Source organism: Populus trichocarpa, chromosome 3, assembly GCF_000002775.5.
Source record: "Populus trichocarpa isolate Nisqually-1 chromosome 3, P.trichocarpa_v4.1, whole genome shotgun sequence".
Lineage (NCBI taxonomy): Eukaryota > Viridiplantae > Streptophyta > Magnoliopsida > Malpighiales > Salicaceae > Populus > Populus trichocarpa.
This window is the reverse complement of record NC_037287.2, coordinates 2179666-2196166: the sequence shown is the minus strand read 5'-3', so window position 1 is coordinate 2196166 and position 16501 is coordinate 2179666. Positions and strand designations below refer to the sequence as shown.

General features: G+C 31.2%; 2 protein-coding genes across 7 annotated transcripts; one reads left to right on the top strand and one right to left on the bottom strand.

Moving 5' to 3' along the window:
* Positions 1 to 627: 627 nt before the first annotated feature.
* Positions 628 to 5265, bottom strand: LOC7461550 (protein SUPPRESSOR OF GENE SILENCING 3-like). 6 transcript variants are annotated; one of them, XM_052451184.1, is made up of 6 exons: positions 5127 to 5265; positions 3375 to 4331; positions 2993 to 3290; positions 2262 to 2506; positions 1513 to 1667; positions 628 to 1076 (listed from the first exon to the last, which is right to left on the bottom strand). In XM_052451184.1, exons 2-6 carry the CDS (start codon positions 4305 to 4307, stop codon positions 863 to 865), a joined length of 1845 nt encoding a protein of 614 aa, XP_052307144.1. In that variant the 5' UTR covers positions 4308 to 4331; positions 5127 to 5265; the 3' UTR covers positions 628 to 862. The 6 variants fall into 6 exon arrangements, with proteins under 6 accessions (XP_052307144.1, XP_052307145.1, XP_052307146.1 ...); XM_052451185.1 differs by having other exon boundaries at positions 5119 to 5262; XM_052451186.1 differs by lacking the exon at positions 5127 to 5265 and adding an exon at positions 4804 to 5107.
* Positions 5266 to 11591: 6326 nt separating this feature from the next.
* Positions 11592 to 13851, top strand: LOC127905089 (uncharacterized). The gene is made up of 3 exons (XM_052451417.1): positions 11592 to 11660; positions 11961 to 13694; positions 13765 to 13851. The coding sequence occupies exons 1-3, from the start codon at positions 11592 to 11594 to the stop codon at positions 13849 to 13851; spliced, it is 1890 nt and encodes a 629-aa protein (XP_052307377.1).
* The last annotated feature ends 2650 nt before the right edge of the window (positions 13852 to 16501 follow it).

Genomic DNA, 16501 nt, shown 5'->3' with positions numbered 1-16501 from the left:
TTGTTTGACTGTAGTTTGTATTAATTTAACTCTTAACTTTTATCAAATTTTCAATTTCTCCACAACCTAATGGAATTCATTATAGTTTTTAGATCCTGGTTAATGGCCTACCCGATTCAAGATTTGAATTCCAAATTTTAATCAGGTTAATTTAAAAAAAATTAAAATAATATTGCTTTAATAAAAAAAATGCAATTAAATTTTTAATCTCCAGGACTTATCACCGGATTATATTAAGTTTTTTTTTTTTTTTTTCAACTCGATCTAGTTTTAGTCTCAAATTAATTATGTTTGACCCGTCAAGAAAGGCTGAATTTCAAAACTATGGAATTGATGATTGTCTCCGTATCTCCTAAAGCTTACCAACTTCATGGAGTCCAATGGGACATAAAATATGCCACATCATCAAGTTAAAAATTAAAAATTGCAAAAGACAGAAAGAATACTTGAAAGCCTAAATTAAAGGTGGACGACTCTTGCATGGCATGCATGGACATCAAGTAAAAAATCACAGTTCATTCTTTGAAACTTTTGGCCTGTTTTTTAAAATATTTTTTATTTAAAAATATATTAAAATAATATATTTTTTATTTTTTAAAAATTATTTTTAATACCGACATATTAAAATGATGTAAAAATATTAAAAATATGTTAATTAATTTAAAGTAAATAAAAAAAATTTCAAGTGTTTTTGAAACATAAAATCAAAAAACTGAAGGGAATGCTGCTGAAGTGCTTTTACATTTCCATCAAGCAAGTTTTGTAAAAATTATGACAAGATGAATGTCTTTCTTGTTGCTCTCGTATGTATCCTGTGTATAAGATTGTTTTTTCGCTATATTCTTGACCGTCTCTCGTCAGCTCAAAATTTGACCGTCTGATTTGGGGTATACTTGTCAATAAGCAGGGTTAGTTCATCCTCAAACTTCTTTTCCAGCACAAGGAGTTCCTCCCAGTATATCTTCATAAATGCAGCCTTCTCGTCTCCATGCCTTCTTATCAGCTTCTTTCTCTCTGCTTCGAATTCTTCCATCTCTTTATCCTGTATTTTTATGAACCTGTTGATGTCCTTCACCCTATTTGCACAGAATTTTCAAAAACATTATAAGTTTACAGATATTCTGCGCAAGTAAAAGTTTCTCCATTCAGTATTTTTCTAACTACTACCATTAAAATGAACAGCCCTTCATTTCTTAAACCACCAAAGGTAGATGTGACTCTTTAATTCATTGCTTTCTACTAAGGATGCATAAGTATTTTTCTTTTGGCCTACCAAGGGGGAGAGGGGATGAAGATTGACTAGGTTTGAACCCGTGACCTGCTAGATAAATTAACCAGCAAGCCTGGGAGCATACAGTTTGCTCTGCTCCAAGATGACACATTCTTTTTTACTTTGTTACTGTCTATATTGAAATTGATCATTTTCTCAAAAAAGGGAAATAGGAGTGAATGCCTCAGATAGATAAGTACTCTAGCTTGTCTGGCCTGGCTAAGGCACTATTACAGTGTTACCTGTCCACATTCTCTTCAGTAGATGGATATGCATTTAACTCTTTAACTTTCTCTAGCTTTGCCTGCTGTAACTTCTCGAAGTTATCTTCTTTTGCATCTATAGCCTGATGGATAACTTTGATTTGATCCTTGAAAAATTTCTCTTGGGAATCCATCTGGAAAAGAATGCCTCAGAACAGAGAAAGCAGATGTAAAGAATGCAATATGAACACGGTATTATGAAGTAGCTTGGAGTGCAGAAAGTGCCGTGTGCCTCCAGCCAGTTACAGTCCTATTATTACTAGGATTTTCTTAACACGCATGAATTACACCATCCAAGAGCTATGTTTTCCTTCAAATTAATGCATCCTTCAATTTCCCAAGGAGCACAGTGTAGATGACCCAATTTGTTCATCATGGTTGAGATGGCTAAATTGCGATCAGGCGGCAGAATAACAACTGTATCATAAAAGTTTCCTGGTTTGATGATGAAAGTTGAAAAAGATCTAGTAAATCAGGAGATGAAACTTCTGATACATACAAGACAAAAGGAGAAGAGGAGCAAAGTAGTGAACCATAAATAATGCAGAAAGGTTTTTTTATTTTGAATTAAGATCTTTCAATCATTAGAGGAGAGAGAGACACCAGAAGAAGTTAAAATGTTTTATTGGAAGCAAATTGAAGCAACGATGTGAACACATACGTGACAATGAGAGATGTACTATAAGAAACAGAAACAATAAAAGCAATTTGCAATTTAAAGATGTTACCTCTTCCTTGGTCTGTTCATGCAGCAATTTAGTTCTCTCTCTCACAATGCGATTTTCTTGCACAGTCTTCTTCAGTTTCTCACTCAATCTGCACAGGGACTCTGCGAGAGCTTGTGACTGCATATGTTCTGCAGCAAACCTGTTCTTGTAAGTGACAAGCATCTGGCTATCCTCATTTATCTGCTTTATGCGGCTTCCAACCATCTCTTGATATGACACCGTCTCAAACTTGAGCTTATTCTTACCTAATCAATTTCATAAAAGGTTAAACGTGGCTGCAGATGTTATTACCAGCATTCCAAGAATCAGAGAGTAGTGAAATCTTGCTTCAGCAGTTTACAGTCAAGACTATTGAGGAAATATGTCATTTATAAATGTCAACATTCAGGCATCAGAAATTAAGGAATTCACATTTACTACTCACACTTTCGAAATCAGCACCGAATTCAGTTCTGAAACTTATTAACATGGTTTTTAGATCCCATTTTAAACTCTAAAATCTAGATCCTATTGTTGCGGACCTATATGCACAAATATGTTTTTGCTCATTCTCATCTTATGAATGTCAGTTTAGATGAATATTCCGCCAACCTCATTAATTATTTTACATTATTGGGCTTGGAGAGCACGGTATTTTTCTCAAACTGCATGGCAACAGACATAAATATCCTGAAAAAGACAGACAGACAGACAGACAGACACACACACACACAGAAAGAGAGAGAGGGGACCTTGGCAATGCTGGTTGAAGATATCCAAATCTTCCTTCAAAGCCATATAACCATAGAGCTGGCGCTTACCACCTGTACAGAATGAAACCCGGTTACCATCCCAAGCATCTCTGCCTCTTCCTTGATCTATAAAATGCTTATGAAGGCGAGACGCTTCTAAATAACCCGCTGCAGAGCTCTCGAAAATCAGTACACTCATTCCTCGATGCCCTTGTGGACCATATGAGTGGCGAGCCTTCAATGCAGCATATGAGTTGAAATGGTCCAGAAGTTCTTGATTTCCCATGCCAATCCACTGCTAGAATCCATTTCAGAGGAAAAAATGATTTATATAAAAAGTTAAATAATTCATTTCATAGTGAAAAGGAGAAATTATATTTACCTTGCCATTTTCCTCCTGCTCGTATCTCGTGTTCATTATCAAAACCATTGGAGGCCAGGTTATTTCATAGTCTTTAACTCTCGCATCAAGTCCTTGCCATCTGCCGAAGGCTTCACCAACTGGAGTTACTGAACCTCCCTTCTTATGCATTTCCTCATCCAAAATTTCAGAAAACATGCGATGAAGCTTAACCCTTCTTGTCTTTTTTGTCTTTGCGTGATATGCTAGGGGATCGATGCCTCGATACCAATCAATAGCACCAGGGCCCCCTTTGCAAGCAGGGCAGTGCCACTTCCTCGCTCGTGAATTTATCTCCTCAACAGTGAGTTTATCGAAATCATCAAAGAATGCGTTGAACGACTTGCTCTTCTTCAACACATCATAGCTATTTTCACTTGCATCTAAATCAAAATCAGAATCAAAGAGAAAATCCTCGTCGTCGTCATCATCATCATCACCGCTAAACACCGTATAACCATCAACATCATCATTGTCAGTGCCAGAAACTTGATGGTTCGAGACAGATTCATCCTTGGCCCGACTTTCTTCCCGGCCACTGGAACAAGCAGAACCAACTTGAGACAAATTCTGTCTGTGTTTCGGATAATTGTTCTGTTGCAAAGGCAATTCATTTGCACTGCCAAGAGACTTCTTAAAAGTAGTATTTTGGGTTGTCAAAGCATTGCTTTGCACCCCCAGTTTCTGTACCAATTTCGAACATCCCCATGCACTAGATGCAGAGTTCTGAGCAGGCCAAGCCTTTGCAGCAACCTTCCCATCTTGGGCAGAATTTGGATTCATGCTTGCCACATTTTTACTCAACTGATTAACATAGAAACCAGAACCTTTCTTGTACACACTCCCTAACTGAGGAAATGGGTCACCTTCATCATCCATGACTGGATCTAGCTTTTCAAGAAATCCTCCTTGCATACAATCCTAGATCTCCTCCTAACACTTTTTTTTAAATAAAAAAAAATTAATTTGATAATGTTAATTAATGGACCCTCAGACAAAACAAAGGAATCAATAAAAGAACAATACCCTTTTCTTATTTTCGTGCTTTGACAAAACAAAATACTTTTTTGGGGAACTGGGGTTTGTTCAAGCAGGCATTGAATCATGTAATTGATGAACAAGAATAAAGGAGTAAAAAACAAATCCCAAGAAAGTTACACATACCATATTATCATTGTCTTTCCTTTAAAGGGGTTGCATGCAAGAAGAAAAAAAATTAAAAAAAATCCCAACAAAATTACATATATCATAATATCATTGCCTTTCCTTTAAAGGGGTTGCATGCAAGAAGAAAAAAAGTAAGAAAAAATCCCAACGAAGTTACATATACCATATTATCACTTTCTTTCCTTAAAGCATGTGGGAATGTAGTTTTTGGACAAATCAAACAAGGCCATCAATAAGTACTTACCCTGCACAGCACTTGAGGGCCTAGCTGTTGTGGTCAATCGTGTGACTTGTTTCGCCCCCGTCCCGAGTTCGACCCTCTATGTGCACCCCTGTCACCCCCGCGGTGCCTTACCTGCTCCTGGGCTTGCAGGATATCCAGTGGGCCATGTCGTGGTGCGCGTAAGCTGGTCCGGACACCTCCACATAAATCAAAAAAAAAAAATACGTACCTACCCTAACCCATCACAACATTAGCACCAAGACAAAAGGGAAAGAAACCTAAACACTGTTGCATTGACAAAGAAAAGGTGAAAGAATGGGTGAACTGTAGACGTACGTACGTACCTTGTGTTGATTTTGATGGATGATTGCTGTAAAGCAATTGAGGTTTATGAGAGTCCATGAGGATGAGGTTCGTGGTTTTCTTGGTCACAAAAGCAGCAACGCAGGTGAGAGACGTGTGGACTTTCGAGGATTGCCGAATTATGCCGTGATTGCGTTTTTTCTTGTTTATACGTATACGTAAAATATCAGATTTTATTATTATTATTATTATTATTATTATTATTATTTGTTAAAAATAAACAGCAAATAATAACATAGATATTCAAAAAAAATTAAAATAAAAATCCATACTTTCTTATTATGTATTTTTCCAATCAAGTAGTCTATTTATATATAAAATATAAAAAAACATTAAAAGTGTCTTGAAAATTTAAGAAATTGAACTAAAAAATTATGAAAATCTAATAAGTTCAATATATATATATATATAATTATAAATTTTATAACACCACTACTACTATAATTATTATTATTAAAAGAACTAAAAGGGGCATAAGAATTAATGTAGCATTAAATATTATAGTTTTAGCTTCATTTTCACGGTAAATTGAAATAGTAAAATAACAATTTTACTTTTCTTAATGGAAACAAATGGCCTAGTTAGGGGTAATATGTTTTCATGATTTTTAGCACAGTAACTTGAAAACAAGAAAAAAAATATTGAATTAGCATCTAAAGGCTATTTTAACTTTTTATTTTTAAAAACATCACACACAGTGCACCCTAAAATTTGAATTTTTTTACTTTGTAATTATTTTTAAAAAAAGATTACATTTTTTATCATGCACTTTGATAACGAGTAACACTTTACATCCTTAAGAGTTATTATTAGAAAAAAATAAATATATATATATATATATATATATATATATTTACATGAGTGTCATTATTTTATAACAAAGACTAATTAAAATGCCACTAAAATCGTTAGGTTTTTTTTTTTTTTTTGAAAAAGAGTCATGGGTGCTTTTCATTTAATTACAAAAATGTCATTAATTACAATATTTAACAATAATTTCAAAACACGTTCAACATGCATTACGAAACAAAAAATCCACCCATCATCTTCCCGAACATATCCTCCCATGTTTGAGACTCCACCTAGAACAATGAACCTCTGCTTCCTCTTAAAACTCTAGAGCTTCTATTTGAGCATATGTTAGGAACAATGAATTTTTTTCTAATAGTGTTGAATCCTTTTGATCCTTTGCTAAAACTATCGGATCCCCTTCCAACATAACTGGATCCTCACACAAAATTGTCATCAGTGATTTACTCAGCACTGTCTCGTTGGCATATCCTAGAATTATATTAATTTTTCTTGCAAATATTGTATCGAAGCGTGGAAGCCCTCTTCCAAGTTGTTCTAGATTGATCTTCTTTTTATTCCCTTCATCTATTCTTTTCCGATCTACCCACACCCTTTTTAAGTTTTGGAGGTAGAACAATTAATTATATATTTTTTAGGATAGTGATCAACTTCGAGTAATGGATGCACCACATCAAAGTATACTTTTCTAAATGTATTCACCTTGTAATACTCATTACAAAGATCTTTTAACTGAATTCTTTTGTGATTAACACAAGGGACAACATGTAAGCATGGAATCCCAATCATAACCTATTGTTTGTCAACATATGATGAACACTTATAATGCGTAAATATATTGGCATTTTGTTTCCTGCATGGTTTGTACAAGTTATATAATGGTTACACACTAATTCAACAATAATTACACATGAATTTTACAATAATTAAAAAATTAGGATAGGGTTATTTAAACAATAACCCTAATTTTTTATTTGGGGATTTTTATATAAATACAAATTATAGCTTTTCCACTATCAAATAACATTTCAGAAGCATGAAAATTATTGATTATACATAAAAAAAAAAATCAAGCTAAATCTATACATTCATTATTCTTATTTTCAATTTTTAACTAATGATAATGTTAAGATTTTATTAAATCGAGGAAACAAAACTTATATTCTAATGATTTAAAATAAAATAAAATACACTAATAGATTTTGAAATCTTGATTGTTGAAAACAACCAAACATACCTTTGGTTTTTTAGTTTCGTAAAGAAATTGATGCTAACAACAAGAGAGAGTATGTGAGACAAGAGAGAATGTGAATTTTTCGTTGATTTTATCTTTAAATATTGAATTGTATTCGGGTTTTTCTTTTTGATTTTGTATTTCAAAAAGAGATCAAGAGAAAGAGAAGAGAAGTTGGATAAGACAAGACAGAATGAGGTGATTACAATTTGTTTTATTTGAAATTATTTATAAAAATTGAAGTTTTTTTCAACTTTATTCTCTATCAATTTTTTTATCTGTAAGATTTGTATCCATACTTTTGATCACTATTTATTTTCTTTGAGATAATTTTTAAAATTAATTTTTTTTTTAGATTTGATCCTCATTCTTTTAATTGCTATTTTTTTATGTTTTGACAAGTTTTAAAATTTGGTATCTTTTTTTTTTATTGGGTTAAAGTTTTAGAAAATAAAAACAGTAATATAAACATACATCATTGTTGTCATTAAGGAGTCTGAATAGCCATACATGTATTCCACCCTTTCTTTATAGAGATATTCTTCAATGGTAAGGTATAGATAGCTCTCTTGGCCAAATCCTGCAAGAGTCAGAAATTTTGTGAGAAAGGCATTAAAAAGGTATCTGCTGAAAAGATTTCTAGTTTCAATATATGTCTACCATTCTCTATAATTATCATAGGTGTGTTATTGTATCTCTCCTTTAGATATGTTATCATCTTCTCCATTAACCAAAGTCCTTAAACAACTTCATGCAAGGAAAGAAATAGTTTCTGAATAACATATATAGTATCTTGAGAGGGTGCACATACAGATTTGCCAATAGAAACTCCATCTTTTTCTTGGATTTGTCGGGTTAAACCTTCAGTCTTGGAGCCTCTGTCCAGGTTTACACACAGCAAAGCTGCAATCTTGGATGTAAAACCGGTGTAATGATTGATCCCAATGAAATCCAGTCCTTTGTTCATATCTCTCTGTAATTGCTTGAAAATTTTGGTAAAGCAGGCCCTAGAATTTTTGTCATTTCTTCAGGATATTTTCCAAAGATGATTGGATCAAAGAACCTGTATTATACTTAAGATTCACAAAGTGTCGAATCATATAAATTTGTTTTGAGATGTTGGAAGGTAAAGAAGTTAATCAGTTCATGAAGATGTCTTGAGCTCTATCATTTTTTAAATTGACCAAGATTTTAACTCTTTAATTGAGTCTGGGTTTAAGATTTTATAGTTGTGAGTTTGAGAGATTAACCTATGTTTAGGAGATTTGCCTAGATTTACTTAGTTTTTTTTTTTCCTTTTTTAAGCTTTTTTTTTTATTCTTTAACATTTATTTAATTGGAGATTGGGCTCTATTATTTTTTTGTTTTTGCTTTTTATAGGATTTTTTTGTTGATTTTAAAAATGACCTAGGTTATCTTGAGTATTTTTAATTTTTGTTCTTTGTTAAATTTAGCTTTTTAAAAAGAATTTTTTTTAATTAAATTAATTGATTGAATATAAGCATGAGATTTTCATTTCATGATATTTTACTTGGTTTGTTTTCCGGGTAGTTGCTTTGACGACACATACGACCTCTTTCGATGTCGTCATGCAACCTTTCTGGTAGCGTTAAAGTCATCTATATGAGCTTTTTTTGGTTGTGGGACGGTGTTCATGGCGGAGCGACGGTGAGTCTCCAACGGACTTTTCTTCATTCTCCTCCCGACTATGATATTGGCAGGTCATTTTTTATAGTTAATTATTGTCAAATTTTTTTGTTCACTTTATTTAATGTCGATGCTTTTTTAATTATATTTTTAACTTAATCGAGTTTATTGAACCTATCCAAGTGAATGACTCGTGTCTCATATCTTTCTTGCTTCTTTAAAAAATGTTGGCATCACCTAGACATCATTTTTTATGTTAAGAAAAATTTGACCAAACATGCGGCATAGCATGGGTCATCAATCTAGTATTCTCCTGAAACCAAACAAATTCACATAAGATATTCTATATCAATGGATAAAAGAAATTGGAAATCTTATATATATATATATATATATATATATATATATATAAAGATAAATAGATTTTTCTTGAAATTAAAAAAAAATTGAAAACTTTTTTATTATTCCTAATTAATTAAGTCCAAATGTGTGATTTTTACTCGTTTTGGTATGGAATATGAATAGTGGTCCCTTTCCTCTCCCTCTAGCGGCATGAACACCCTTGAAACGAATTGATATGTGTTTGATGATGTGATATATGATATTTTTAAAAGTATTGTTTAATTGAAAATATATCAAAATAATATTTTTTTTCAGAAGTTTTTTTTTACGTCAGTACAATTTGAAAGGGCACTTTGAAAAATAAAAAATACCACGATGTTAAACAAGCACTTAATTGGCCAACAACAAGTGCTTTCGGAGACAAAATACCCCTACTGTAAGTTGACTACAAGATGGGGCAAATACAGAGCATATAGTTCGGATTTTGACTTGTAACCTTTCAATAATAATCCAATGTATAGTAACTTTGCATTACTGGCTTTCCAATGTTTGATGAATATACGAATCAACAATTAATCTCAAAACCAAAACAAAATAACAAATGATATATATATTAAAGTACATTTCTACTTTATTGTTTATTTGGGTCTTGCATTAGTTCACATCAACATATACCACCACAAAATGAAGGTTAAAATTGATGCACCAAGAAGTCCTCAAAGAATCAAGATCTCTAGGTGTCCCGCATTTCATTGCAATCCAAGCTAGCATAACAAATGTGTGACCCGGACTGCGAGACTGGATTATCATCATAAAATCAAAACAAAGAAAAATAAAGATGCTTGATTTTCAATAAATTCAATATTAAATGATGAAATGAAAAAAAAAATTCAGTGAAAAAAAAACTTAAAAAAAGATCAATATCAATTTGGGATAAAATTTCATACCTGTCATGACTAGGGTCATGAGACCGGGATCACCGCACTAAAAAATTAACAAAGCTCAATTCTAAACAAATCAAATATTAAAGGATGAATTTAAAAAAAATCAAAAAAGAAACCAAAAAAAAATTAAAAGAATAAGGGTAAATCTAGCATAAGAATCAAATTAAATCAAATGATAAGGGATGAAATTGAAATAAATAAATAAAGACCAAATTTGATATAAATACCAAATAGGATAAAATATCAAGGAATGAAATTGAAAATAAAAAAAAAATTCAAAACAAATAGAAATCAAAAGAATGAGGAACTCAATTAAAATAAGAAGAGAACGGAGGACTATTTTAATTTTGATTCGGCTGGCATGTGTTCCAAAAGAAAGGGAAAGGAAAGGATGTGGGAGAAAAAAATATAACCACCGCAAGATACCTTACACACACCACTCTTGTGGATGTGCCTCCACATGCATTGTCGGAAGAGACGGGAGATGCCTGTTTTTTACAATCAAGAGGCACCACGTCTGCCATCCAAAGGGAGTGAACACCAATGGCGGAGCCACAGTAGGTCAAAAGGGGGCAATTGCCCCCTTAATTTTTTTTTAAAAAAATATTAATAGATTAGTGGGTTTGAATTATTGCTACAACCTACAGGTAAGGAAAGTTGTTATTAACAATAATTATTGCTACAGCTAACTGGTTAGGAAAGTTTATATATATAATTACGGCTCACCAATTTTTCCCTTTTTCCCTTTTGTTTCTTTATCTTCCCCTGTAGGGGTTTTTTTCCAGCAGCCGTTCCTGTCTTTCCTAGTCTTCTATATGCAAATTTCTCATCAATTAAGTTCTTTTGCCTTTTGCTTTATACTTTAGGTAAATTTTCTTCATCTTTTCTATTTGTTTTATTATCTAATTTTAGTTTTATTCTTTTATAATTAGTTATTAAAAATATTAGGGTTTATGATAATTTATGAGTTTTGTTATGAATATGTTCAAAATAAATGTTTAAATCTGCTAATTTAATCAATTAAGTGTTTCTTTTCTTATTATAAAGAAATAAATTAATATTCATGCAAAACTACTATTCTTGACATCTCTTGCATTGATAGAGTAGTTTATTGAAATTTAATATTTTCACATGATTTATTTGTAAGTAAAATATCAAGTAGAAAACATGTTTTTCAAGCATTGTTCCTCTTACACATACACTAGGCATTGTTCCTTAATTAAATGTCTAGAAATGATTAAGTATAATTTAATCAACATACTTATTATATGCATATAGATATGAATTGAAATAGGTTTTGATTTTGATGAATTGACGTGTATTTTGCTATTAATTTCATATGGAAGATTTAAAATTTTTGTGTAACTCAATTGACTTTTGTTTAATAGTGAATTATTGTGTAGTTGTGTTAATTATTATGTAGACACTAATGATGATAAAAAAATCCAGCAGGTTCATATTAAATTAACATGTCACTAGACAAGTATTTCAAGCGTAAATCCCTTGAGGATGAAGAGTCGATCAAAGCTTCAAGTCATGTAACTCAATCAAGTTCAAAGAAAAGTCATATTGAAATCAACCTCGACAATCTCCTTGCTGACCCTGGCTTAAGAAGACCAATTTATGAGTACCATATAAATGATAGGGATGCAATCCGAAGAGCTTATCTATAAAAAGGTCCTTGTCAACCTTCACACTATGATTTTCCTCAAAAACAATTTGGGAATATATCAACACTACGACGCTTTAATCCGGCTTGGTTTGGTGCATACCCAACATGGTTAGAGTACAGTATAGCCAAAGATGCTGCCTTTTGCTTGTATTGTTACCTCTTCAAGTCAAAAGGGGGTGTTGATTCGTTTGTGGGTGATGGGTTTTCAAATTGGAAAAAAAGGGAAAGATTTGATCTTCATATTGGAAAGTCTAATAGTAATCACAATGCAGCTCAGATAAAGTGTGAGAATTTGATGAATGAAAAACAAAGTATCATAACTTTGTTGTTTGAGCAGACAGTAAAGAGTCAAAGTGATTATCGAACTCGATTGAATGCTTCAATAGAGTGTGCTCGTTTTTTGCTGCACCAAGGACTTCCATTTCGTGGCCATGATGAATGTGAATGTTCAAGCAACCAAAGAAATTATCTAGAGCTCTTGCATTTCCTTTCCAGAAACAATGAAGCTATTAAAAGAGTTACTTTCAGTGAAGCTCCTAAATATAACAAATTGACTTCTCCTGATATTCAAAAAGACATTACTCAAGCTGCTGCAGAGGAGATTACAAATGTGATTATCAAAGATCTAGGTGACTCATTATTTTCAATTTTAATTGATGAGTCACGTGACATATCAATCAAGGAACAAATGGCAGTTATTATACGATATGTAGACAACAATGGACATATAATTGAACGTTTTCTTGGCATTCAACATGTGTCAGATACAACTGCTAGTTCACTCAAGGCAGCTATTGAAGCTTTGTTTTCTAAACATGGGCTAAGTATATCAAGATTGCGTGGTCAGGGATATGATGGAGCTAGTAACATGCGAGGTGAATTCAATGGCTTGAAAGCACTTATTCTAAATAACAATCCAAGTGCATATTATGTATATTGTTTTGCTCATAGACTTCAATTAACTCTTGTGGCTGTTACAAAGAAGCATAATGAAGTTGGAGATGTCTTCAATTTTATTTCTAGCATTATAAACATAGTTGGAGCATCATGTAAAAGGATGGAGGTGATTAGAGAAAAACAATATGCTAGAATTATTGAAGGACTTGAAAATGGGGAAATTTCTAGTGGACGAGGCTTGAATCAAGAAACTTCTCTTAGAAGGTATGGTGATACTCGTTGGGGCTCCCACTATATTACAATTATTCGTTTACTTGCAATGTTTTCATCAGTTCTTGATGTGCTTGAGATTATAAGGGGGGATGGGATGAACTCAGAACAGAGAACGGAAGCGGTCATTTTAACAGGTATTATGGAATCATTTAATTTTGTGTTCATGCTTCATTGTTTGAGAAGGATACTAGCAGTTACTAATGAGTTATCACAAGCATTACAAAGAAAAGATCAAGACATAGAAAATGTTATGAGTTTATTAAAAACATCAAAGGAACGATTCAAATTGATGAGAGAGAATGATTGGGAATCTTTACTGGAAGAAGTGTCATCTTTTTGCATCAAACATGATATTGATATTCTAAACATGGATGATGAGTACAAGCTTCGTGGGCGTTCAAGGCGAAAATCTCAAGGGATTACAAACTTACACCATTTTCGTTATGAATTGTTTAACAATATCATTGACATGCAACTTATTGAGTTGGATGATCGTTTTACCGAGACGAGTATGGAGTTACTTCTTTGTGTGGCATGTTTAAGCCCAAATGACTCTTTCTCTACGTTCAACAAAGAAAAGCTTGTTCGCCTTGCTCTTTTTTATCCTAGTGAATTCTCTATAGTGGACCTTATGGTACTTGGTGACCAACTTGATACGTATATTATTGATCTACGTGGTGATGATGAGTTCTCTGGTATTGAAGGTATTGCTAGTCTTGCAGAGAAAATGGTAAAAACAAAGAAGAATTTGATATTTCCATTAGTATATATGCTTATCAAATTGTCATTACTTCTACCAGTTGCAACAGCTACAGTGGAGAGAGTTTTTTTTGCTATGCATATTGTCAAGAGTAGATTGCGAAACAGGATGGGAGATAAGTGGATGAATGATAGTTTGGTTGTATACATTGAGAAAGATATTTTCGATAAGATTGATAATGAAGCTATTATGAAGCGGTTTCAAAATATGAAAACTCGAAGAGAACAATTATAATGTAAGTTTTTTCATTTTAAAAGTATTTTTATATTAATTTTACTTGATATGAATTAATATATATGTTTTGAATTGATTTCTAATACATGACTATATAATATAGTATTTATTAATAATTTGCCCCCTCATTTAAAAAACTCTGGCTCCGCCACTGGTGAACACCTCCCACATCCTAGCGTGTGTATATTTTCTTCTTTTTAAAAAAATTTAATTTCTCATAATACCTAAGTGCCCTTGACCCCCATATGATATCAACGAAAATATCATAACAAAAAGATCAAAAGCCTCTTGATCTAAGCTTTAGAATTTTTGCTTCTAAGGGTATCTTAGTAATTATATTGTGCTAAGAAAGATAGAAAATCAAAATGTCCCTGCCCAAACATTTAAGCAAATTTAACTTTGCAAATAAAATGTTAAAAGATCGTTCAACACCCATCCAATCTAGTAATGACAAATGATTCCCAAAAAAAAAAAAAAGATTTTGCCATTGAAAACAAGTTATATGGTTTTAATTGTGAAGGGAAAAATGATAATTTTACTAAATGATGAGTATATACACGATGAATCTATGATTTCTTTTAGTTTTTGTTTTAATAGTTTCATGGTTTCATAAAAAGTGAATAGTCAATGTATGGCAAGAATTGTTTGGCATATTTTTAGTTTTGGGTGTGTGTATGTGTGTGAAGTGTGTGTTTATCATCAAGACAATGATCATATCAGAGTTCTAAGTTTTTTTTAGCATTGTGATAGCTTTTGTGGTATTGTTTAAAAAATAGATTTAAAAAAAACTATAAATTATACATTTTTTCGTAACCAAGGTTTTAAGATAAAGTTTACTTATGCAAAACTATAATGATTGTTGATTAACCCAAAACTTTCAAAAATATAATTAAGACAAAACACTATTTCAACCACTTCTCATCATACTAGCAAATGGACCCATAAAATAGTGAAGTATTTTTTGCCTAACCACGGAGAAAAATTATTAGGTTAGTCAAATAGCTTCTGCTTTTCATTGAGCCTTATTCATAATAGTATTTCAAATTTAGTTTTGAAGTAGCTAAAATAATATGTTTTTTATTTATGTGTAACAGTTTTAACTTTAGTTTTATAAAAGCTAAAATATATTTTTTTAAACTTATTTTTTTTAAAAGTACAATTAAAATATTTTTTTAAATCTATTTTTAAACCCCGAACACTATTATAATTTAAAACACACATCCTAAAGAAACTTGGTTAAACATGTTGTTAAAAGTATGTTAGTATTATTATATGAAGCAAGTGTCGCAGAAAACAATGGAAGACGTGGACATTAATAACGAGAGGCGACCATTCCAAATTCAATGAATGAATTTTATAGATATATGGTCCAATTTAGGTCTCATTAATTTAGAAACTTTAAACAGCATTAATTGATAATTAATGTTAACAATGCTTAATTCAACACAAGCGGTTAGTTCAATTGGAATGGAATTAAATTTTATATATAATTTAAATTTAATTTGATAACATATTATAATTTTTATATTTAAAATAAAATATTAAATTACATAATTAAATTTAATTATATTACTTGAAATATTTATAAAAATAAAATAAATTAACAATTTTAAAACACAAAATCAGGATGACCTACTTAGAAACAGTGGAGGGAAATCTTATATCACTTTTAAGTTAATTATAGGTCCGTTTGTGAATGTGGTGTAAATCATGTTTTTTTAAATTTTAAATTTATTTTATTAAAAAAAAAATTATATATATTTTTAAATCATTTGACATGCTTATCAAGGTTATGAAGGTTCCTTCTTTGATTTGTTTTTGGTAATTTTTCCTTCTTTGACATGCTTATCAAGGTTCTGCAAGTGGGGATCTTGACAGGGATGCCCATTCAATCCAATTTTTTTATTGAAAATGGGCACCTAATAGCTTGTGCAAATTCTTTGAGCGAATCGGAGGTCTCTTCTTTGATTTGTTTTTGGTAATTTTTCTAATTTAATTTTTTTAAAAAAAATTAAATCAATATAGTTAAAAAGTAATAGCTTTCAACATGCTATGAACTAAATTCAATTAAGAAATCTTAAAAATATATAATATTTGGAATCATTTTAAATATCAAGAATTGAAAACATAAAAATTGAGTCCTAAATAGAATTTAATCTTTAAAATGATGCAAAAATAAATCAGAGATCAACCTCTTTGATTTACAAGTTTAAAAAGGAAAAAAATTAATATTAAAACTAGTTTTTTTAAAGTTCTCATTTATCTGCATCTTTTTTATTTTGAACCTTTAATGAAATAAAATGAAGATGATGAGATAATATAAAAAACAAAATAAATTAAATTATATCTGTTCTAAACATACAAACTCAACTTCAATTCAAAATGAATATTATAGTTAAATTAAAAGTAAAAAATGGTTTGTGTTTTTAAATTATACTAAATTTCTTTTATTAAGATCTTTTTAATTGAATAACATGAAATTTATTATAGGAGAAAAGAACCAAATCATAAAATATAAATTTTATCATGTTTAATAAGATAAT

Bases quoted from the DNA above. Each gene is read 5' to 3' on its own strand.
- LOC7461550 (XM_052451184.1), bottom strand. From the start codon at position 4,307: ATGCAAGGAGGATTTCTTGAAAAGCTAGATCCAGTCATGGATGATGAA. The intron at 3,291-3,374 runs GTAAATATAATT...AATGGATTCTAG, and splicing joins AGCAGGAGGAAAATGGCAAG to CAGTGGATTGGCATGGGAAA. The intron at 1,668-2,261 runs GTAACATCTTTA...ATTCTTTTCCAG, and splicing joins ATGAACAGACCAAGGAAGAG to ATGGATTCCCAAGAGAAATT.
- LOC127905089 (XM_052451417.1), top strand. From the start codon at position 11,592: ATGTCACTAGACAAGTATTTCAAGCGTAAATCCCTTGAGGATGAAGAG. The intron at 11,661-11,960 runs GTAACTCAATCA...TACCTCTTCAAG, and splicing joins CGATCAAAGCTTCAAGTCAT to TCAAAAGGGGGTGTTGATTC. The intron at 13,695-13,764 runs GTAAAAACAAAG...TACTTCTACCAG, and splicing joins CTAGTCTTGCAGAGAAAATG to TTGCAACAGCTACAGTGGAG.